We start from the raw sequence: 24,579 nt of genomic DNA on the forward strand, positions 1-24,579 counted from the left end.
GGAGAGGTATTGGGGTACAGAGGTGTGCTGGGGGAGGGGAGAGGTATTGGGGTACAGAGGTGTGCTGGGGGAGGGGAGAGGTATTGGGGTACAGAGGTGTGCTGGGGGAGGGGAGAGGTATTGGGGTACAGAGGGGGGAGGGGAGGGGTATTGGGGGAGGGGGAGAGGTATTGGGGTACAGAGGGGGGGAGGTATTGGGGTACAGAGGGGGGGAGAGGTATTGGGGAGGGGGAGAGGTATTGGGGTGCAGAGGTGTGTATAGAGGTATTGGGGGGAGGGGTATTAGGGGGTACAGAGGTGTGTTGGAGGGGGGTACTGGGGGTACAGAGGAGCGGGGTATAGACGTATTAGGGGGTACAGAGGTATCGGGGGGTACAGAGGTGTATTGGAGGGGGGTACATAGGTGTATTGGGGGGAGAGGTATGTTGGGGGAGGGGAGAGGTATTGGGGTACAGAGGTGTGCTGGGGGAGGGGAGAGGTATTGGGGTACAGAGGTGTGCTGGGGGAGGGGAGAGGTATTGGGGGGAGGAGAGAGGTATTGGGGTACAGAGGGGGGAGGGGAGAGGTATTGGGGGAGGGGGAGAGGTATTGGGGTACAGAGGGGGAGGGGAGAGGTATTGGGGTACAGAGGTGTGCTGGGGGAGGGGAGAGGTATTGGGGTACAGAGGGGGGAGGGGTATTGGGGGAGGGGGAGAGGTATTGGGGTACAGAGGGGGGGGAGGTATTGGGGGAGGGGGAGAGGTATTGGGGTACAGAGGGGGGGGGAGAGGTATTGGGGGAGGGGGAGAGGTATTGGGGTACAGAGGTGGGGGAGGGGAGAGGTATTGGGGGAGGGGGAGATGTATTGGGGTACAGAGGGGGGAGGGGAGAGGTATTGGGGTACAGAGGTGTGCTGGGGGAGGGGGAGAGGTATTGGGGTACAGAGGGGGGGGGAGGTATTGGGGGAGGGGAGAGGTATTGGGGTACAGAGGGGGGGGAGGTATTGGGGGAGGGGGAGAGGTATTGGGGTACAGAGGGGGGGGGAGGTATTGGGGTACAGAGGGGGGGAGAGGTATTGGGGGAGGGGGAGAGGTATTGGGGTACAGAGGTGGGGGAGGGGAGAGGTATTGGGGGAGGGGGAGAGGTATTGGGGTACAGAGGTGGGGGAGAGGTATTGGGGTACAGAGGGGGGGGGAGAAGTATTGGGGTACAGAGGTGGGGGAGGGGTACAGATCACCTCCTATAAGTGGCTCCTCTACAGCCCTCTATAAAGTGACTCATCAGAGGGGGGGGGGATGGGTATTTCAGCCCTCAGTGAGGTGACTTCACTGGCTGCATGCTTGTCACCTGTGCTGAGTGCAGGGAGAGGAGGGTGTATAGGGGGGGGGGACTCAGACCCCTCCACAGATCACAGTCACCCCTCCCCCCTCTGTTATCCATGCTGTGACCCCCCCATACTCATCCTCTTTAGCAGACACACTGGGGGTGCCAATATAATCCCCCTCCCCCCCATACCTCAGGTAGGAAATCTCTGTTGTTGCTCCTCCGCCGTCGCACAGGAAGTGACGTCATGGCTGTGTGAGAAGGACAATCCATAGACAGGAGGATTTCCGCCCTCACTTCCCACTTCCCCCCGGAGTCCTCTCACCCAATGGAGGACTCTGTAACCCGGATGTAGAATCCTCTCTCGGGTTCCCATCTTCTTCCGGTGTTTCCGGGTGGAGAGGAACAGGAAGTGATCTTCTCACAAGCTGGAAGATCACCAAAGAGGAGAGGCGACTTCTCAACGGAGAGGAAGAGCCGAAATCTCCGGAGGACTGAGCTGAGGAATGAGGATTATTGTATGACGAGGAATAGAAAGATCTGACATCGCCGGTAAGACCTTTTATTTTTATTTTATTATGGTTATGCAAGATTTTTTTTAATATTATTATTATTATTATACATGATTTATTATTATAGAGGAGTTATATGGCACCAACAGTTAGCACAGCGCTTTACAATATGAGGACAGACAATACAATTCAATACAGGAGGAATCGGAGGGCCTTGCTCATGAAGCTTACAATTTAAAGGATTTTTTTTTAATATTATTATTATTATTATTCTACATGATTTATTATTAACCACTTCACCACCGGAGGATTTTGCTGTCTTACGTCCAGGCCACTTTTTGCGATTCGGCGCTGTGCGACTTTAACTGACAATTGCGCGGTCGTGCAACGCCGTACCCAAACGAATTTGACGTCCTTTTTTTCCCACAAACAGAGCTTTCTTTTGGTGGTATTTGATCACCTGTGCGATTTTTACTTTTTGCGCTATAAACAAAAAAAAGAGCGTCAATTTTGAAAAAATAACAATATTTTTCACATTTTTTTTTATATAAAATTCCCCCAAAAAAAATGTAAAAATCAAAATTTTTTTAACATTTTTGGCCAATTTGTTTTCTGCTACCTATGTTTGGTAAAAAAAAAAATCACAATAAGCGTATTTTGATTGGTTTGCGCAAAAGTTATTGCGTTTACTAACTAAGGGAAAGATTTCTGTAATTTTTGGTGGTTTTTTTTTTTTTACGCGTAATGGCGGCGATCTGCGTTTTTTTTTTTTTGCGGGACTGCGACATTGCGGCGGACAGATCGGACCCTTGACTGACATTTTTGACACTTTTGGGGGTACCAGTGACATTACTGCAGTAATCAGTGCTATATATATGCACTGTTACTGTAAAATGACACTGGCAGGGAAGGGGTTAACTTTATTGGAGAGGGAGGGGTTAATGTATGCCTGGTGCTTACTGACGTGTGTGGGGGGAGGGGACTGTGTGACACAGGGACAGATCGCATGTTGAGCTATGCTGAATCCTGTAATCTGTCACTGCCTGTCACTTAGGAGATCCGCCCGCTTTGTTTACACAAGCGGGCGGATCTCCAGACTCGATTCCCCGACGATCGGGGAAGAGCAGCGGCGATCACCGCCTCTCCTCCCCTGGCCCGACTCCCGCTGTGACTGAATACAGCAGGAGCGCGCCTCCCGCGGCACGCGAGCGCCACCTACAGGGGGAGGAGTCCAGCGACGTAGGTCTACGTCGCTAGACGATAACGAGCCACATTGCTGCATTACGTGAGCAGACATTATGTGGTTAAAGGATTATTTTTACACATCATTATCATTATTATTATTATTCTACGGAATTCATTATTATTCAGGATTTATGTAGTGCCAACAGTTTGCACAGCGTATTACAGATATAATGCAATACAGGGGGAATCGGAGAGCCTTGCTCATGGAGCTTACAGTTTAAAGGATTATATATTAGAGCTGCACGATTCTGGCCAAAATGAGAATCACGATTTTTTTAGCTTGGAATAAAGATCACGATTCTCTGTGTAACAAAAAAAAAAATTGGGATAACTTTACTGTTACGTTTTTTTTTTTTTTTTTTATTCATTAAAGTCTATTAATTGCGTTTGAAAGACTGCTGTGTGACATAAAATATTACAACCATCGCCATTTTATTCTGTAGGGTCTCTGCTAAAAAAAATATATAAAATGTTTGGGGGTTCTAAGGACTTTTCTAGCAAAAAAAAAACTGATATTAACTTGCAAGCAACAAGTGTCAGAAAAAGGTCCAGTCTTTAACCACTTTACCACCGCCCACAGTAATATTACTGCGGCAGAGTGGCTCATTATCGTCTGACGACGTAGTACTACGTCGTCAGACACTCCCCCTTCTGGGCGGCGCTTGCGCGCCGCCGGAGGCTCGCTCCCACTGTTTTCAGTCACAGCGGGAGTCGGGCCAGGGGAGGAGCAGCGGCGATCGCCGCCGCTCATCCCCGATCGTCGGGAATCTAGTGTGGAGATCCGCCCGCCTGTGTAAACACAAGCGGGCGGATCTCCCAAGTGACAGGGAGTGACAGATCGGACTGTTCAGCATAGCTGAGCCTGGATCTGTCCCTGTGTCACTCAGTCACCTCCCCCCACACACGTCAGTAAGCACCAGGCATACATTAACCCCTCCCTCTCCAATAAAATTAACCCCTTCCCTGCCAGTGTCATTTTTACTGTAACAGTGCATATGTATAGCACTGATTACTGTAGAAATGTCACTGGTAACCCCAAAAGTGTCAAAAATGTCAGTCAAGGGTCCGATCTGTCCGCCGCAATGTCGCAGTACCGCAAAAAAAAATCGCCGATCGCCGCCATTACGCGTTAAAAAAAAAACACCAAAAATCTTTCCCTTTGTTAGTAAACGCAATAACTTTTGCGCAAACCAATCAAAATACGCTTATTGCGATTTTTTTTTTTTTTTTTTTTTTTTTTTTTTTTTTTTTTTTTTTTTTTTTACCAAACATGGATAGCATAAAACAAATTGGCCAAAAATGTAAAAAAAAATTGTTTTTTACATCTTTTTTGGGGGGAATTTCATATAAAAAAATGTTAAAAATATTATTTTTTAAAAATAAACGCTCTTTTTTTGTTTATAGCGCAAAAAGTAAAAATTGCACAGGTGATCAAATACCACCAAAAGAAAGCTCTGTTTGTGGGGAAAAAAAGGACGTAAATTTCGCTTGGGTACGGCGTCGCACGACCGCGCAATTGTCAGTTAAAGTCACACAGCTCCGAATCACAAAAAGTGGCCTGGACGTAAGACAGCAAAATCCTCCGGTGGTAAAGTGGTTAAGAGGTTAAACTTCCTTTCTCCCTGGCAGAGGGAAGGAAAAGATACAATGTAATAATTTTTGTTTATAGTTACTGGGAGACTTAATGCTGATAGGCTTTGCCAGGAAAAGATACAATGTAATCATTTTTGTTTATAGTTACTGGGAGACTTAATGCTGATAGGCTTTGCCAGGAAAAGATACAATGTAATCATTTTTGTTTATAGTTACTGGGAGAATGCTGATAGGCGTTTGCCGGGAGGCTTTTTTTTTTTTTTTGTCCCCACAGCTAGGTTTAGATCGTCAGGGGGGGGGGTGAATCGAGATGGTGATTTTCATACGATTAATCGTGCAGCTCTAATTATATTATTATTATTATTATTATTATTTATTATTCCACATGATTTATTATTATATAGGATTTATATAGTGCTAAGAGTTTGCACGGTGCATTACAGTTACAATACAATTCAACATAGGGGGATCTGAGGGCCTTGCTCATTGAGCTTACAGTTTAAAGGATTATTTTTTAATTATTATTTAATAATAATAATATTTATTCTACAGAATTTATATTGTGCTAAGAGTTTGTACATGTATTATAGATACAATTGAATACAGGGGGAATCAGAGGGCCCTGCTCATGGAGCTTACAGTTTAAAGGATTATTTTTATATTATTATTATTATAATATTATTATTATTATTTTACATGATTTATTATACAGGATTTATATTGTGCACAGCGTATTACAGATACAATTCTATACAGGAGGAATCAGAGGGCCTTGTTCATTGAGCTTCCAATTTTAAATGATTGTTTTTTGAGGATTTATATTATAACCACAAAATATGAAATCCCGTATAATAGTAATAATAATAATAAATAAATAATAAATAATAAAAAAAAAAAAAATATATATATATATATATATATATATATATATATATATATATATATATATATATATATATATATATATATATATATACACACACACAGGATTTATATAGTGCTAACAGTTTGCACACTGCTCTACAGTACAGTTACAATACACTTCAATACAAGGGGACCGAAACCGAAAAAAATCAGAATGCATTTGGCCAAAAACCGAAATGGTCAATTAAAAAAAAAGAAAAAAATGTATTCCATTTTACTTTTTAATAATATTGTGTATTTATTTATATTTACCGTGAATTATTCATGAATGTGAATTTATTTCCTGGCGCCTTTTTGGCCGATTTTGGCAGTTTTTGAAGCGATTTGCATTAAAAAAAAAAAAAACTCAAGAAAAACGCATTACACCCCCTCCTATTTTTGTAAATATTTTATTCTATCTTTTCATGTGACAACACTGAAGAAATGACACTTTGCTACAATGTAAAGTAGTGAGTGTACAGCTTGTATAACAGTGTAAATTTACTGTCCCCTCAAAATAACTCAACACACAGCCATTAATGTCTAAACCGCTGGCAACAAAAGTGAGTACACCCCTAAGTGACAATGTCCAAATTGGGCCCAATGAGCCATTTTCCCTCTCCGGTGTCGTGTGACTAGTTAGTGTTACAAGGTCTCAGGTGTGAATGGGGATCAGGTGTGTTACATTTGGTGTTATCGCTCTCACTCTCTCATACTGGTCACTGGAAGTTCAACATGGCACCTCATGGCAAAGAACTCTCTGAGGATCTGAAATAAAGAATTGTTGCTCTACATAAAGATGGCCTAGGCTATCAGAAGATTGCCAAGACCCTGAAACTGAGCTGCAGCACGGTGGCCAAGACCATACAGTGGTTTAACAGTACAGGTTCCACTCAGAACAGTCCTCGCCATGGTCCACCAAAGAAGTTGAGTGCACGTGCTCAGCGTCATATCCAGAGGTTGTCTTTGGGAAATAGACGTATGAGTGCTGCCAGCATTGCTGCAGAGGTTGAAGGGGTGGGTGGTCAGCCTGTCAGTGCTCAGACCATACGCCGCACACTGCATCAAATTGGTCTGCATGGCTGTCATCCCAGAAGGAAGCCTCTTCTAAAGATGATGCACAAGAAAGCCAACAAACAGTTTACTGAAGACAAGCAGACTAAGGACATGGATTACTGGAACCATCTCCTGTGCTCTGATGAGACCAAGATAAACTTATTTGGTTCAGATGGTGTCAGGCGTGTGTGGGGGCAACCAGGTGAGGAGTACAAAGACAAGTGTGTCTTCCCTACAGTCAGGCATGGTGGTGGGAGTGTCATGGTCTGGGGCTGCATGAGTGCTGCCGGCACTGGGGAGCTACAGGTCATTGAGGGACCATGAATGCCAACATGTACTGTGACATACTGAAGCAGAGCATGATCACCTCCCTTCAGAGACTGGGACGTAGGGCAGTATTCCAACATAACGACCCCAAACACCTCCAAGACAACCACTGCCTTGCTAAAGAAGCTGAGGGTAAAGGTGATGGACAGGCCAAGCATGTCTCCAGACCTAAACCCTATTGAACATCTGTGGGGGATCCTCAAACAGAAGGTGGAGGAGCGCAAGGTCTCTAACATCCACCAGCTCTGTGATGTCATCATGGAGGAGGGGAAGAGGACTCCAGTGACAACCTGTGAAGCTCTGGTGAACTCCATGCCCAGGAGGGTTGAGGCAGTGCTGGAAAATAATGGCGGCCACACAAAATATTGATACTTTGGGCCCAATTTGGATATTGTCACTTAGGGGTGTACTCACTTTTGTTGCCAGCGGTTTAGACATTAATGGCTGTGTGTTGAGTTATTTTGAGGGGACAGCAAATTTACACTGTTATACAAGCTGTACACTCACTACTTTACATTGTAGCAAAGTGTCATTTCTTCAGTGTTGTCACATGAAAAGATAGAATAAAATATTTACAGAAATGTGAGGGGTGTACTTACTTTTGTGAGATACTGTGTGTCTTCACACTGGTCTGTTGCGGTGTTAAAAAAAAAAAAATCCTGCTTGCCGCATATTTGGTCAGAAAAAAAAAAAAAAAATGCTCCTTATTTAAATGCATTGAAAAACGCACTTGTGTTGCGTTTTTTTTGGATGCGGTTTTGAAGTCGCAGTAAAATCGCGGCAAAATCAAACGAATAAACCGATAACGATATTTTCAGCTGCTGATATATGCATCCCTGAATTCAGGGGGGTCCGACCAATCTACAGGACTATAGGTGCCATTACTGTGCTATGGACATGCAAACACTCCCTGCAGGGACTTCACCACTAACCACATAAAGTATATTTTAAAACATTAACATTTTATTTAATCGGCATAAATAAAAGCATTAAAGATTAAAAAAAAAAAAAAACCTTACAAATCAAGGGACTCTATAAGGCTGCCAGGCTGGAGTTGGCCACACACAAGAAACATTTTGTTTAAAAATGTTTTGTTTTTGGAACATTCATTTATTTTTTATTTAAAAAAAAAAATATATATATATTTTTTTTTTTTTGGCTGATTAATTTTCCACATTTCAAATTTTGGTGCATCGCTACAATCACTTCTTGGGAAAGCTGTAGTTGTCACCCTTGCTGGACTTCTTCCTTCATTTTCAATAAATGGTGGAATAATGGGACTAGCAGATTGTACAAAACAAAGTTTTTTTTTTTTTTATTTATTTTATAATTCCCAGGAAGTGGCAAGGACACGGCATTTCTGGCAGGATCAACAGGAATTTTTTTGTGCTTGCTGAAAGTGTTCTTGGCTTAAGAATTAAAATCTAATGCAGCTGTCACATCTAGGCTGACAACTGTACTGGGCAGTGATGGACAGGAAGTATTGTAGGACTACATAACACTAAATTGGGACTACATAGCACCTCCACTCTGCTTTATAGGGGGGGGGTTGTAGTACATGGAGATAACTTCCTGTCCTGTTAGCAGTGCTATCAGCTCACAAGAGCAGTCATAGATTGTGGGTGTGTTTACTTTTGTTTGTAGGTTGTTTTTTTTATTTATTTTTTGTTCTTTGTGTTTTTTTTTTTATTGTGTTTTTTGTTTTTTTGGGGTTTTATCTTTTTTTTTTTTATTTTTTTTTGTTTGTGTTTATTTTTGATTGTAGTTTTTGTATGTTGTGTTTCATTTTTTTGGGTACTTTGTGTTTTTTATTTTTGATTGTAGTTTTTGTTTTGTTTTTTATTTTTTTGTAGTTTGTGTTTATTTTTGTTTGTAGGTTATGTTGTTTTTTTATTATTTTTTTGTTGTTTGTGTTTATTTTTAATTGTAGTTGTTTTTTTTTTTTTTTTTTTGTAGGTTGGGGTTTTTTTTTTGTTTCTTTTAGGTAGTTTGTGTTTATTTTTGATTGTAGTTTTTGTATGTTGTGTTTCTTTTTTTTTTTTTTTGGTAGTTTGTATTTTTATTTTTGATTGTAGTTTTTGTTTTGTTTTTTATTGTTGTTTGTGTTAATTTTTGTTTATAATTTTTGTGTTTTTGCTTGAAGGTTGTGGTGTTTTTTTTTTGTAGTTTGTTTATTTTTGTTTGTAGGTTGTGTTGTTGTTGGTTGTTTTTTTGTAGTTTTTGTGTTTGTAGGTTGTTTTTCTTTTTGCAGTTTTGTATTTATTTTTGTTTTTGTAGTTTTTAGTTTTTTTTGTTTGTAGGTTGTGTTGTTGTTTTTTTTCTTTTTGTAGTTTGTGTTTATTTTTGTTTGTAGTTTTTGTGTGTTTTTGTTTGTAGGTTATTTTTTTGTTGGTAGTTTGTGTTTTTATTTCTGATTGCAGTTTTTGTTGCTTTGTTTTTAATTTTTTTGTTTGTTTTTTGCTTGTAGGTTGTGGTGTTTTTTTGGTAGTTTGTGTTTATTTTTGTTTGTAGTTTTTGTGTTTGTAGGTTGTGTTTTTTTTCTTTTTTTGTAGTTTTTGCTTTTAGTGCTGGTTCACACTGCCGCTACCACTAAAGTAGCGTCGCTTCCAGCGCGACTTTGACGCGACTTTGACGCGATTTTGACGCGACTTTGACGCGACTTTGGCGCGACTTTGGCGCGACTTTGGCGCGACTTTGGCGCGACTTAGCGCGACTTAGCGCGACTTTGACGCGACCTAATCGCGAGGCAACTTTTTATTTGGCCAATCACAGAGCTGAAAATTGACAGGTACACTCAGACCCCCCAGACACTAAATACAAAAAAATGACATGCCTGCCTAAAAAAATGCCCGCTAAATGCCTGCAAGAAAAAAAGACAGCTGGTAAGACACTACAAAAAATTATAAGAAAAATGATTTTTTTTTTAGGGGTTCTGGACATGCTACATAGCTGAAACTTGACAGGGACCCTTTTTGACCCCCCAGACACTAAATCCAGAAAATGATATGCCTGCCTAAAAAAATGCCCGCTAAATGCCTGCAAGAAAAAAAGCCAGCCGCAGAGAAGCCGTATCCCTGAAAATATAGTAAAAATGCTGTTTTTTAGGGGTTCTGGACATGCTACAGAGCTGAAAATTGACAGGTACACTTTTTAGACCCCCCAGACACTAAATACAAAAAAATGACATGCCTGCCTAAAAAAATGCCCGCTAAATGCCTGCAAGAATAAAAGACAGCTGGTAAAACACTACAAAAAATTAAAAGAAAAATGATTTTTTTTAGGGGTTCTGGACATGCTACATAGCTGAAACTTGACAGGGACACTTTTTTGACCCCCCAGACACTAAATCCAGAAAATGACATGCCTGCCTAAAAAAATGCCCGCTAAATGCCTGCAAGAAAAAAAGCCAGCCGCAGAGAAGCCGTATCCCTGAAAATATAGTAAAAATGCTGTTTTTTAGGGGTTCTGGACATGCTACAGAGCTGAAAATTGACAGGTACACTTTTTAGACCCCCCAGACACTAAATACAAAAAAATGACATGCCTGCCTAAAAAAATGCCCGCTAAATGCCTGCAAGAATAAAAGACAGCTGGTAAAACACTACAAAAAATTAAAAGAAAAATGTTTTTTTTTAGGGGTTCTGGACATGCTACAGAGCTGAAACTTGACAGGGACACTTTTTAGACCCCCCAGAAACGAAATCCAAAAAATGACATGCCTGCCTAAAAAAAATGCCCGCTAAATGCCTGCAAGAAAAAAAGACAGCTGGTAAGACACTACAAAAAATTAAAAGAAAAATTATTTTTTTTTAGGGGTTCTGGACATGCTACAGAGCTGAAACTTGACAGAGACACTTTTTAGACCCCCCAGAAACGAAATCCAAAAAATGACATGCCTGCCTAAAAAAATGACCACTCATGAATGCCAGCAAGAATAAAAGACAGCTGGTAAAGACACTACAAAAAATTAAAAGAAAAATGATTTTTTTTTAGGGGTTCTGGACATGCTACAGAGCTGAAACTTGACAGGGACACTTTTTAGACCCCCCAGAAACGAAATCCAAAAAATGACATGCCTGCCTAAAAAAATGACCGCTGATGAATGCCAGCAAGAATAAAAGACAGCTGGTAAAGACACTACAAAAAATTAAAAGAAAAATGATTTTTTTTAGGGGTTCTGGACATGCTACAGAGCTGAAACTTGACAGGGACACTTTTTAGACCCCCCAGAAACGAAATCCAAAAAATGACATGCCTGCCTAAAAAAATGACCGCTAATGCCTGCAAGAAAATTATGCTCTTTTCTTGTTCACTACCATTTTTTAGCAAAGTCGGATGACAAGTCGGATTACAGGTCGCTTCAATTAAGATAAGGAGGCGACTCCCATTGAAGTATATGGGACAGGTCGGATCACTGGTCGCCTGAAAGTAGTACAGGACCCTTTTCTGAAGTCGGAGCGACCTTAATAGCGGCAATTAAGACGGCACTGATTCATTTACATTGGTTTGGTCATGTCAAGCGACCTGGGGCGACACAAGTCGCCTCGTGAGTCGCCCTAGTGTGAATGGGGGCTTAGGTTGTGTTGTAGTTTTGTGTTTATTTTTGTTTGTAGTTTTTGTGTTTTTGTTTGTAGGTTATGTTTTTTTATTTATTTTTGAGTTGTTTGTGTTTATTTTTGTTTTTAGGTTGTAGTTTTTTTTTTTATTTTGTAGTTTTTGTGTTTTTGTTTGTAGGTTGTGTTCTTGTTGTTTTTTTTTTGTAGTTTGTGTTTATTTTTGATTATAGTTTTGTGTTTTTGTTTGTAGTTTTTATTTTATTTGTGTTTTTTTTTTTCTTGCACTTGTCGATCAGTTTGATTAAAAACACTTTTCAGAGTTATATTTACCAGACCAAAAGTGAGCAAATAAAGATCTATTTGTGGTTAGAGGTTACATACACTTTTCAAACGCCTCCAATGGGGGCCCCTCTCCTATCCCAGGCCCCCCAGCAGCCGATTGGACTGCTATGGCTGTTGTCACACCCCTGGGCAGGGCTAAAATTCTTCTGGCCATACACAGTTCTAATTTAATTTCAATGTATGACTGAACAATCGGGCAGAAATCCTTCGGCTCAGCATTTTGATGTTACCATCGTTCAACAGAGAACTTTTGTAAGAAAGTTACGAAAAAAAAAAAAGCTTCAGATTTTGACTCTCGCCCCCCTCCTCTTTGGGTTGCACAGGCGCCATTAAAGTGCAGACCAGGATGTCGGACGAGTGGGTGGCTGATGGTGGCCAAAGAGGCCGCAAGGCGAAGGCCTCCGCCATGACATTTCAGGAGATGACGGACATGGTCCAGGTTCTGGATGAAAAGGATTATGATGGCCGACTCGCCCATTATACAAGGCCCAACACCCGCAAGGACCGGATTTTGGAGAAGGTGGTGCGTCGGCTGCGGCGCCGTTACAGCGTGGAAAGGTCCAAGGACCAGCTGCGCAAGAGGTGGTCGGATCTGAAGCACAGAGAGGAGGAGCAGCTACGCAAGATCCGGAAACTCATTAAAAAAAGTAAGTGCGCCATTTACTAAGATTGTTGCATGTTCAGCATTGCCGTTCCTTTTCATGTCTTGCTCTGATAGGCCCGGGTACCCAGGCGTGGGTTCGGTCCAAACCCAGAAGTTAGCTGTCATTGGCCGGCCAATGAGCTGTTTGCAGGAGATTCCCCATAAGGGAAGGGGATGGTCATGACAACATTGACCTTATATGGACATATGGTATTGAAGATGACCATGACCACATTAGGTCAATGACCTGATATGTCCATATAAGGTCAATGACGGGGCTCAACAAATCCCAGGCACCAGGACACAATTTCTTGGCGCCTGGGATTTGTTGATGCCCAAATGCTTCACACATCCCGGGCTCAGCTTGTCTATCTGCGGGTCCAGGACCAGCATAGAGGGTGCCCCCGGGTAGAGGACCTCTCCTTCCCATTTTGTTGCTGAACTGGGAAGTGACGTTTATGATGTCACTTCCGGGTCCCCATCGACAGTTTCCCCAGTCATTAAAATCGGGAAAGAATGTAATGCAGTGCGATGTGGAGCACATGGGAGACCTGCACTAGACATGTGCAGAACAAAAAAATTTGTTTCGATTCATTATTTGCAAAAATTTGATTTGGTCAAATTTAATTAAATTAATTTCATTCGTTTTCTGAATTTTTTTTTTTCGTTTTTGATTTAAAATTTCTGAAATCAGTCAAATTGAACTCAATTCAACCGAATTTGGAAACATTTGAATCGAATTTGAATCAAATTCAAAATGTATTCTGTTCGAAATTAGAATTTTAGAACATGGTTATATATAATAATTCTATTCCGTTCTGTTCTATTCTCTATTCTTTTCTATTTTAATATATTTTTATTTTTTATTCTATTCAAATTTTATTCTATTTGAAATTTTAATTTCAAAAGATTTTTTTTTTTTATATTCTTTCTGTTTTTTTTTATTCTATTTTTTTTTTTTTTTTTCTATTATACATTCTTTTTATTTTAATTTTGGAAAATGGTTCTTTTCTTTCTATTTTAATTTTATTCTGTGGTTGGTTCTATTCTTTCTATTTTAATTTTATTCTGTGGTTGGTTCTATTCTTTCTATTTTAATTTTATTCTGTGGTTGGTTCTATTCTTTCTATTTTAATTTTATTCTATGGTTGGTTCTATTCTTTCTATTTTAATTTTATTCTATGTTTTTTTCTATTATATTTTATTTTCTATTCACATTCAAATTTATTCTATTCGAAAGATGATTGTACTGTATTCTTTCTATTTTATTCTATTGTAATGTTTTTCCAATTTTTTTTATTTTTTTATTTTTTTTTTTTATATTCCATTGCAAATTCTATTTGAAAATCAAATTTCAGAAGATAATTGTGTTCTTTCTACTCCTATTTTTTTTTTATTTATTTTTTTATTCCTTTATTTTCTATTTTATTCTATTCAGAAATTCAAATCAAATTTCAAAACGTTTTGAATTTCATTCAAAATTTGGTTCGTTATTGTTGGATTCATTTAAATTTGTTACTATTGTAATGTATCCGAATTTCTGAATAATTAATAATTTGGCCGGATCTCGATTTTTGAATGAAATGAACTGCACATGTCTAACATGCACCCTGGATGTCTCATGAAAGAATACCTGTCACTTATAAAAAATACAATCATCACAAAAAAAAAAAATGCAAGTAAAATAAAGATAGAGAGAGATGTGTGTGTATCCCCTCTTTTTGGGGAGAGGATTTTATGTGCTTGCGTGTAACAACAAAGTTTTTTACATAAAAAAAAAAAAAAAATATATATAATATAATTTTTTACTGTGTGTTTTTAAATTTGTATGTGCGTATATGTGGTGGTTGGGCCCTGTTTTTGGGGAGGGAATTTTATGTGCTGGGGTGCAGCTATTTTTTTTTTACAAAAAATAAATAATTATTTATATATATATATATATATAAATATATATATATATCATATAATTTTTTGTATATAAAATAATTTTTTAAATGTATATTGTATATTTTATATATATATATATATATATATATATATATATATATATATATATATATATATATATATATATATATATATATAATATATATATATATATATATAATATATATATATATAAATTTATTTTATTTTTTATTGTGTGTGTGTGTGTGTGTGTGTGTATATATATATATATATATATATATATATATATATACACCCAAGCACATAAAATCCCCTCCCAAAAAGAGGGCCCACCCCCACATATACGCACGTACAAACGTAAAAACACACAGTAAAAATGTTATATATGTATGTGTATGTATGTTTGTGTGGGGTTGGGGCCCTCTTTTTGGGAGGGGATTTTATGTGCTTGGGTGCAGCTATTTTTTTTACAAAAAATAAATAATTTATATATATATATATATATATATATATATATATATATATATATATATATATATATATATATATATATATATATATATATATTATTATTAATTTATTTTTTTTACACCCAAGCACATAAAATCCCCTCCCAAAAAGTGGGCCCCACCCCCACGTATGCGCATGTACAAATGTAAAAACACACAGCGGGGGGCGCCTACGCCTAAAAACATTGATTACGATACACGTTGCATATAGCCGCACACTCTGAAATGAGAGCGATAATTCTAGCACCAGACCTCCTTCATAACGCTAAAACTGATGAACCTAGGGGGAATTTTAGAGCATCGCCTATGGAAAATACAAGGTACTGAAGTTTGTCGCCATTTCACGGGTGTGCGCAAAATTTTACATGGTGGTTTGACATGTTGGGTATAAATGTACTCGGTTCAACCTTGGCTTTAACATTTGACCAAACAATTTGGTAATTTTTATTGCGTTTTTGTGCCTCCTAAAATTAACTTTTTACTGAAATATTGTGTTTTCCTAGACCTTTGCGGTGATACCATTATTTTATTCTCTAAGGCTGTGATGGTGAACCTTGGCACCCCAGATGTTTTGGAACTACATTTCCCATGATGCTCAACTACACTGCAGAGTACATTAGCATCATGGGAAATGTAGTTCCAAAACATCTGGGGTGCCAAGGTTCACCATCACTACTCTAGGGTGTCTGCTTTTAGAAAATAGATCCTGTTTTGAGGGTTTTATCTCATCTTCAGGCCTATTTTTTGAACGTGTGCAAAAACGCGAAGACACCTGGCAGCGAAAGGGTTAAACCATGGGGTGTCCAACCTGCTGCCCTCCAGCTGTTGTGGAGCTACAAGTCCCATCATGCCTCTGCCTTTGAGAGCCATGTTTGCACCTGTTAGCCTTGCAATGCCTCATGAAACTTATAGTTTTGCAACAGCTGGAGGGCCACAGGTTGGACACCCCATGGTTGACCATGGGTGCATGGTCAACCATGGGGTGTCCAACCTGTGGCCCTCCAGCTGTTGTGGAGCTACAAGTCCCATTATGCCTCTGTCTTTGTGGAGTCATGCTTGGAACTGTCAGCCTTGCAATGCCTCATGGGTCCTGTAGTTCCACATCAGCTGAAGGGCCACAGGTTGGACACGCATGGGTTCACTTTCGGGAACATGTTACATGTTCTACCCTTAAGCTTTGTTGGTTGATAAACAAAACTGGCTCCTAACTTTTTTTTAGATGGCTCCTAAATACAAAGCAAATTTGCCAAGCCTTGGTCAATGATGTCACCGACATCCTCACCCCTCTACATATGTCAGCTCATTGACTGTGGATGGCTAACTTCTGGATTTGGCCCAAACCCAAGCCCGATCCCAAGCTCATCACTACTGATAGCCCTACTGCATTGATCCTTCCTCCTTTCATCTTATGTTTCTGATTGCTAATCCTACTTTGTTGAGTGTACGAGGGGTCTTCAAAAAGTTTCTGCTAGCATTGGTACACTAGTGCTGTGGTAGTGAACTAGACCTCTGGGGGCGATCCGGGTTCGATTACTGGCCAATGCACCAAAAAAAAAAAAAAGTTTCTGCTATTTTTTTTTTATATTTAATTGAGTTAAAGTGTGGAAACTTTTTGAAGAACCCTCGTATGTTGCTGTGATATATTTTTTTATTTTTTTGCATCAAACTTATTTTAAAACCATATTTGTGTAATCCACAGACAAAAAGAGAGAGCGAGCTGCAGAAGAACAGCAGGCAGAGGGTGAGGATGCGGTTGGTCAAGACGAACAAGGGTCCCAAGAGCCCGCGGCAGACATAAAAGTCGAGGCTGAAGAAAGTTCATATCCAACAGTGGACATCCCTGTGATAAAGATGGAGGAAATACCTGTATGTCTGCAGGAGATTTCAAGCACAGGTATGTTATGAGTAGTGGTAAACTTTTTGGTTCAGTCTGAATTTGAGTTCAACCAAACCAAGGAGGCAGATGTCATTGTTGGGCCAATGAGCTGCAGGGGGGATTCCCCACTTCATAGCTGCATGTACAAAGGGCAGGAATGCTCATGGCTTCATTGACCTAATATGGCGGCATGGCCTCCGTTGACCCAATATGGCGACATGGCCTTCGTTGACCCAATATGGCGGCATGGCCTTCGTTGACCCAATATGGCGGCATGGCCTTCGTTGACCCAATATGGCGGCATGGCCTTCTTTGACCCAATATGGCGGCATGGCCTTCTTTGACCCAATATGGCGGCATGGCCTTCGTTGACCCAATATGGCGGCATGGCCTTCGTTGACCCAATATGGCGGCATGGCCTTCATTGACCCAATATGGCGGCATGGCCTTCGTTGACCCAATATGGCAGCATGGCCTTCGTTGACCCAATATGTCGGCATTGCCTCCGTTAACCCAATATGGTTGCATGGCCTTCGTTGACCCAATATGACGGCACGGCCTTCGTTGACCCAACATGGCGGCAATGCACCCGTTGTCCCAATACGGCGGCATGGCACATGTTGACCTAACATGGCCCCATGGCCTTCGCTGACGTAACATGGCCTTCGCTGACATAACATGGCCCCATGGCCTTCGCTGACGTAGCATGGCCTTCGCTGAAGTAACATGGCCCCATGGCCTTCGCTGAAGTAACATGGCCCCATGGCCTTCGCTGACGTAACATGGCCCCATGGCCTTCGCTGACATAACACGGCCCCATGGCCTTCGCTGATGTAACACGGCCCCATGGCCTTCGCTGATGTAACACGGCCCCATGGCCTTCGCTGACGTAACACGGCCCCATGGCCTTCGCTGACGTAACACGGCCCCATGGCCTTCGCTGACGTAACACGGCCCCATGGCCTTCGCTGACGTAACACGGCCCCATGGCCTTCGCTGACGTAACACGGCCCCATGGCCTTCGCTGACGTAACACGGCCCCATGGCGGGTCAGTGATGCCACAAGCATCCCAACTCCTTTGTGTACATGCAGCTAGGGGATGGGGAATCCTCCCCCCCCCCCCCCCCCCCACAACTCATTGACCTGGTACTGACTCTTCTTTTCTGAGGCACCATTTGACCTAAGGTGGCATTTATTAAGGTGGCATTTATTAACCTAATATGGCCACATATAGGAGTGATGAGCTTTGGTTCTGTCTGAACTTGAGTTCAACCAAACCCAGGAGGGAGCTGTCCTTGCTGGGTCAATTAATTGTGGAGTGGTGGGGGCATTTCCCACCCTACCCCACCTCACCGCTGCACCAAGGAAAAGCATGCTCATGACTTTGTTGAGCTAACATGGCCCTTGCTGATCTATCATGGCCCGTGGCCTTCCCTGAGCTAACATGGGTCCCGTGGCCATCGCTGAGCTAACCTGACCCCGTGGCCATCGCTGAGCTAACCTGGCCCCGTGGCCATCGCTGAGCTAACCTGGCCCCGTGGCCATCGCTGAGCTAACCTGGCCCCGTGGCCATCGCTGAGCTAACCTGGCCCCGTGGCCATCGCTGAGCTAACCTGGCCCCGTGGCCATCGCTGAGCTAACCTGGCCCCGTGGCCATCGCTGAGCTAACCTGGCCCAGTGGCCATCGCTGAGCTAACCTGGCCCAGTGGCCATCGCTGAGCTAACCTGGCCCAGTGGCCATCGCTGAGCTAACCTGGCCCCGTGGCCATCGCTGAGCTAACCTGGCCCCGTGGCCATCGCTGAGCTAACCTGGCCCCGTGGGCCCTTTGGCTGAGCTAACCTGGCCCCGTGGGCCCTTTGGCTGAGCTAACCTGGCCCCGTGGGCCCTTTGGCTGAGCTAACCTGGCGCCGTGGGCCCTTTGGCTGAACTAACCTGGCGCCGTGGGCCCTTTGGCTGAACTAACCTGGCGCCGTGGGCCCTTTGGCTGAGCTAAGCTGGCGCCGTGGGCCCTTCGCTGTGCTAACCTGGCCCCATGTCCATATTAAGTGAATAACATTGACCTAATATGGCCATGGTAGGTCAATAATGTCACAAGCATCCCAACAACTTGTGAACATACAGCTACAGGATGGGGAATCCCCTGCCCACAGCTCATTGACCCACCACAGACTGTTATTTTCTGTGCCACTATTGACCTAATATGGCAACTTGGCCGTATTTGGTAAATTATGTAGACCCAAAATGGCCATGTTAAGTCAACGATAACACAAGCATCCCAACCACGTTGTATACTTCCTGATGCGGGATGTGGAATCCCATAGCTGATGCTTGTGACCTCATTGACCTATTATGGACATTGCTGAACATAATACGGTAGAATAGGATATAGACCTGCTACAGAAGATGGACAGAGAGTGCCTCCATGCAACAGGAGATGGTCAAAGACTATAGGTATGCTACGGGAGATGGGACAGAGAGTGTAGAGAAGCAACAGGAGATGGTCAAAGACTATAGGCATGCCACAGGAGATGAAAAGAGAGAGTAGAAGGCTTATAGGAGATGGTCAAGGGTTATAGAGATGCTAGTGACCTAGACCTAAAATGGCCATGTGGCCTTATAAGGTCAATGATGTCACGAGCATCCCAGCCTCTTTTGCCTAAGTGTAGCTGCAAGGTGGGGAGTCCCTCGCTTGTAGCTCATTGGCCCAGCACAGACAGTTGAGTTATGGGATTCTGACGAACCCAAACTCACCCCTAGTGAAGAGTCACATGTTTGGGGACATGAAGGGGCCTTTATGACTGTACAATTTAAGTGGTGTTTTTTTGTTTTTTTGTTTTTCTATTCCTAATAGTGCAAATCACACCGGAAACCGCCATGAATAACCTCACGGTGCACCAACTCAGTGCCGAACTGCAGCAATGCAACGCAGAACTGGAATACATGAGACAGCGTATACCTGAGATACAAAGCAGAATTTGTGTCGTTTTACAGACTCTTCAGAAAATGTAATGTTTATGTTTTAAAAAATGTTTGGCTTTTTTTTTTTTTTTTTTGCCTATGTTGGCTGTTTTTTAAAAAAAATAAAATTAATAGTTGTTCCAAAAACTAAAAAAAAAAAAATGTGTTTTGCACATTTTGAAATAAAACTATTGGTCGAAATTTGGTGTCTGTTATTTATTTGATGTCCTGCTGTAGCTTTGATGATGCGGAAACAGCAATATAGTAACCAAAAAAAAGTGTGTTTTTCCTGAATTGCTAAAAAACGCAGGCCACTGGCACCGGCTGTCAGAATGTAATAGTTGAAGCAGTTTGAGTTGATGCTGTTTAGCATGGATGGGGGAATCTGTTAGGGTTTTTTTTTTTTTCTTTTATTGTAGTTCTGCCACATAGGGAGCTGCTGAGTGTGGATTCCCTTGGGTTACCCATAGCAACAGTCTATTAAAATGTATTGCTTTAAGTCCTTGGCTCAGTCAATGAACAGTCCTGGGGATTTGTTTATTTTTTGTATTTTATTTTAGAACTTGGATGGGAGAAGGGATGAGTGGGAAACTCCAACTTATGAACTATGCACAATCCTGAGGACCTCTAGCTGTAGTGTATGCGGCAAGGCCGCTGCTTCACCTTGCCACTGAAGTGAAGATATAAAAAGTGAACTCTGCTTTAGGTTACTCTTCAGGGTTTAACTTGGCACCCCCTTTTTCACTTGCCGTGTGTGCTAGCTCCTGTCCACTGACTCTCACCGGAGTGGTCCCCTTCCTGGGCAGACCCCTGGCAAGCTCCCTGTTGGTACTCACGGACACTGTTTTTCCTCAGGTTGCTCTGCCACTTGTTCCACAGTCAGTATCCTCTGGACCTCCTGGCTCAGCACCACAATTCTGGTCTACTAGGCCGACTGCCTGTGACCACTTTCCACGCTGACAGGAGGAGAGACAGCCGTCACCCTCCTCCTGGCTTCCCGCCCAAAGACGCCCTGTCACTTGTGCCCTTGGCTTTTATGACCAATCCCAGGATGCACCACTGTTGTGCCCACCCACAAAAGTGTGTGTGTCACTGGCTGGGTTCCCTCCACTGTCCAACTGGCTCCCCTATTGGATACAGTGGGGACACTCCCTCAGACCAGGTGAATCACACGTGGACACATGCAACAGGCAGAACTATTGATCAAACTCTCCTGATGAACAGGCAGAGCAAAACTATGTTTTTCCTAGCACCTATCTAGGAGGGTGCTACATTATATTTCAGTTTAAAAAAAATAAATAAATCTGTGTGTATGGCTAGCATAACACACTATAGCCAAAAAAAAAACCCAAAACGTTCATACCTTTTATATCCGTAGTGGTCAATTCTCCTGATAAAGGGGGCTTCAAATGTGGCCCATGACCTCACCAAAAGGCTGTACATAATTGTGAATGTAATGCAACATAAACCCTTCAGAGACTGCAAACACATTCTACAGGAAATGGTCAAAAAACCACAGGCATGCTACAAGAGATGGTCAGAGAGTGTAGACCTGCTACAGGAGATGTTCAAAGACTATAGGCATGCTACAGGAGATGGGCAGAGAGTGTAGACATGCAACGATAGTCCTAGACTATAGGCATACCACATGAGAAAGAAAAAGAGTGTAGAAGAGTATAGGAGATGGTCAAAGATTATAGACATGCTACAGGAGATGGTCAGAGAGTTTAGAAGGCTACAGAAGATGGACAGAGTGCTTCCATGCAAAAGAAGGTGGTCAAAGACTATAGGCATGCCACAGGAGATGAAAAGAGAGAGTAGAATGCTATAGGAGATGGTCAAAGGTTATAGAGATGCTACAGGAGAGGGTCAGAGAGTGTAGGTCTGCAACGGGAGCTGGAGAGAGAGTTTTGCTATGTAACAGGCGATGGTCCAAAGACTATAGGAGTGCTAAAGGAGATAAAGAATGCAAAATGCTACAGGAGATGGTAAAAGACTATAGGCATGCCACAGGCGATGGAAAGAGAGAATACAAGGCTATAGGAGATGGTCAAAGACTTTAGGAATGCTACAGGAGATGGGCAGAGAGTGTACAGATGCAACAGGAGATGGTCCTAGACCAGGGATTCCCAAACTATGGCCCTCCAGTTGTTTAGGAACTACAATTCCCATCATGCCTATGTATGTGAATGTCAGAGTTTTCCAATGCCTCATGGGATGTGTAGTTCTGCAACAGCTGCAGGGCCGTAGTTTGGGAATCCCTGTCCTAGATTATAGGCATACCACAGGAGAAAGAAAAACAGTATAGGACAGTGATGGCGAACCTTGGCACCCCAGATGTATTGGAACTACATTTCCCATGATGCTCATGGACTCTGCAGTGGAGTTGAGCATCATGGGAAAGGTAGTTCCAAAACATCTGGGGTGCCAAGGTTCGCCATCACTGGTATAAGAGATGATCAAAGATTACAGACATGCTACAGGAGATGGTCAGAGAGTGTAGAAGGCTACAGAAGATGGACAGAGTGCTTCCATGCAAAAGGAGATGGTCAAAGACTATAGGCATGCCACAGGAGATGGACAGAGTGTAGAGATGCAGCAGAAGGTGGTCAAAGACTATAGGCATGCCATAGGAGATGAAAAGAGAGAGTAGAATGCTATAGGAGATGGTCAAAGGTTATAGAGATGCTACAGGAGATGGTCAGAGAGTGTAGGTCTGCAACGGGAGCTGGAGAGAGAGTGCTGCTATGTAACAGGCGATGGTCAAAGACTATAGGGATGCTAAAAGAGATGGTAAAAGACTATAGGCATGCCACAGGAGATGGAAAGAGAGCATAGAAGGCCATAGGAGATCAACAGTATAGGAGATGATCAAAGATTACGGAGTACCGTCACATGGGGCAATAGGGAAACATAGATTACTATCTGAAGGGGTCCCAAGAGGGTGGCACACAACATGTGGCCCAAGGGTAGCCGGTTGATCATCCGGGCCTTATATGCACTTTATCCTCTGCATATTTCGTAACCATGTTTTATTCTTGTTCTTTCAGGGTTGTACACCATGACTGACTCCGAGGTCCTTCACTTCCGCTTTGAGCAGCAAGCAGATAGAATATTACACAAGATGAACATTCTCCGAGAGCAGAATCTGTTCTGCGACGTGTCAATATATATTAACGATACCGAGTTCCATGGACACAAGGTGGTCTTTGCCGCCTGCTCCACCTTCATGAGGGATCAGTTTCTGCTGAACCAGTCCAGGCAAGTTCACATCACCATACTCCAAAATGCAGACGTGGGTCAGAAGCTGCTGCTCTCTTGTTACACCGGGATCCTGGAGGTAAGAAGAAAAGAACTCTTGAAGTACCTAACAGCGGCCAGCTACCTGCAAATGGTCCATATTGTGGAGAAATGCACAGAAGCTCTCTCTCGGTACTTACAAAACGAGACATGCGACAACGCGATGACCCTGAAACCAGAAGAAAATCCTCATAGTGAGCCTCAGATGGACACCGCCAATAGTCAGGATAAAGATTGCGAGATCATCGAATTGTCAGAAGACAGCCAGTTAAACATGGATTACCAGATTAAGAAAGAGGAGAATGACCAGGAACCGTTGCAGAGCCCTGGGCCCAAAAACGAAGATCTCTCAGCTGTGGACATCGACTACAAAGAAAGCGATATCTGTGTTTTCCAAATGGGATCCATGTCTGATAACGCAAATAACGCCGATAACGACCAGTTCCCTCAACCTTGCACCTCGTCCAAGTCAAATCTCTACTTCTCTGACACGCAGCACTCAATAATCAACTCTACCGTTGAAAACCGCGTGACTGACGTACAAGGCGGTCCATATCCGAGCTACCAAGAAGGTGGGGAATCATCCGCCGGCGCCATGCAAGGCCTTCAGAGCACAGCAGAATGGGCTTGTTCCTGGAGACATCAATGCCCAAAGTGCCCCCGCGGCTTCCTCCACTTGGAGAACTACCTGCGCCACTTGAAGATGCACAAGTTGTTCCTGTGCCTGCAGTGCGGGAAGACGTTCACCCAAAAGAAGAACTTGAATCGGCACATCCGTGGACATATGGGCATCAGGCCATTCCAGTGCTCGGTGTGCCTGAAGACTTTCACGGCCAAGAGCACCTTGCAGGACCACCTTAACATTCACAGCGGGGACCGGCCTTACAAGTGCCATTGTTGCGACATGGATTTCAAGCACAAGTCCGCTTTGAAAAAGCATCTCAATTCGGTTCATGGGAGAAGTGGGGGAGATAAGTCAGGCTTGGACATCACAAAAGTCACCATAGATTATGACTAGGGTAGAAGGCTGAAGAAGATTGAGGTGCATTTTACTGAACCGTGCTGGACTTCAAGTGACCCTTTACTTTGCCCAATAATGATGACGTACCACCACCCCCCCCCCCCCCCCCGCACCCACACCTCCACTCAGTTGCTTGGAACAAAGAAAGATAACCCTGTGGAAGCTTTAAGAACCCCACTTATTCATGGCACTTTTCCACTGCAAGTACCGGCTCGGCTCTACTTGGCCCTGCTTGGCCCGGTTTGCTTTTCCACTGCTGGTACCGCATGGTACGGTGTTGGAACGGTTCGGTACGGTATGGTTTGCTTTTCCACTAAAGTAGTACTAAAGTTAAGTGGGTGGCATAACAACGATTCTCTGACCAATCAGTGGCTAGTAGTGACTGCATGCAAAGGATTGTGGGATATGGTACCGGGGTATGGTACCTCTTGGAACCACAATCGAGGTGGTACTGTTTTAGAGAGCCGTACAGTTCGGTTCCATGCAGTGGAAAAGCGCCGCCGTACCGCACCGTACCGAACCGTTC

The 24,579-nt window shown here is 42.7% G+C and overlaps 1 protein-coding gene across 2 annotated transcripts; it reads left to right on the top strand.

The window, feature by feature from the left end:
• Positions 1-1,634: 1,634 nt before the first annotated feature.
• On the top strand, positions 1,635-24,117 carry ZBTB6 (zinc finger and BTB domain containing 6). 2 transcript variants are annotated; one of them, XM_082264667.1, is made up of 4 exons: positions 1,698-1,854; positions 12,160-12,483; positions 16,596-16,790; positions 19,626-19,803. In XM_082264667.1, the coding sequence occupies exons 2-4, from the start codon at positions 12,183-12,185 to the stop codon at positions 19,781-19,783; spliced, it is 654 nt and encodes a 217-aa protein (XP_082120793.1). In that variant the 5' UTR covers positions 1,698-1,854; positions 12,160-12,182; the 3' UTR covers positions 19,784-19,803. The 2 variants fall into 2 exon arrangements, with proteins under 2 accessions (XP_082120792.1, XP_082120793.1); XM_082264666.1 differs by lacking the exons at positions 12,160-12,483; positions 16,596-16,790; positions 19,626-19,803 and adding an exon at positions 22,783-24,117 and having other exon boundaries at positions 1,635-1,854.
• The last annotated feature ends 462 nt before the right edge of the window (positions 24,118-24,579 follow it).

Source organism: Pelophylax lessonae (assembly GCF_965119305.1).
Source record: "Pelophylax lessonae genome assembly, chromosome: 7".
Classification (NCBI taxonomy): domain Eukaryota; kingdom Metazoa; phylum Chordata; class Amphibia; order Anura; family Ranidae; genus Pelophylax; species Pelophylax lessonae.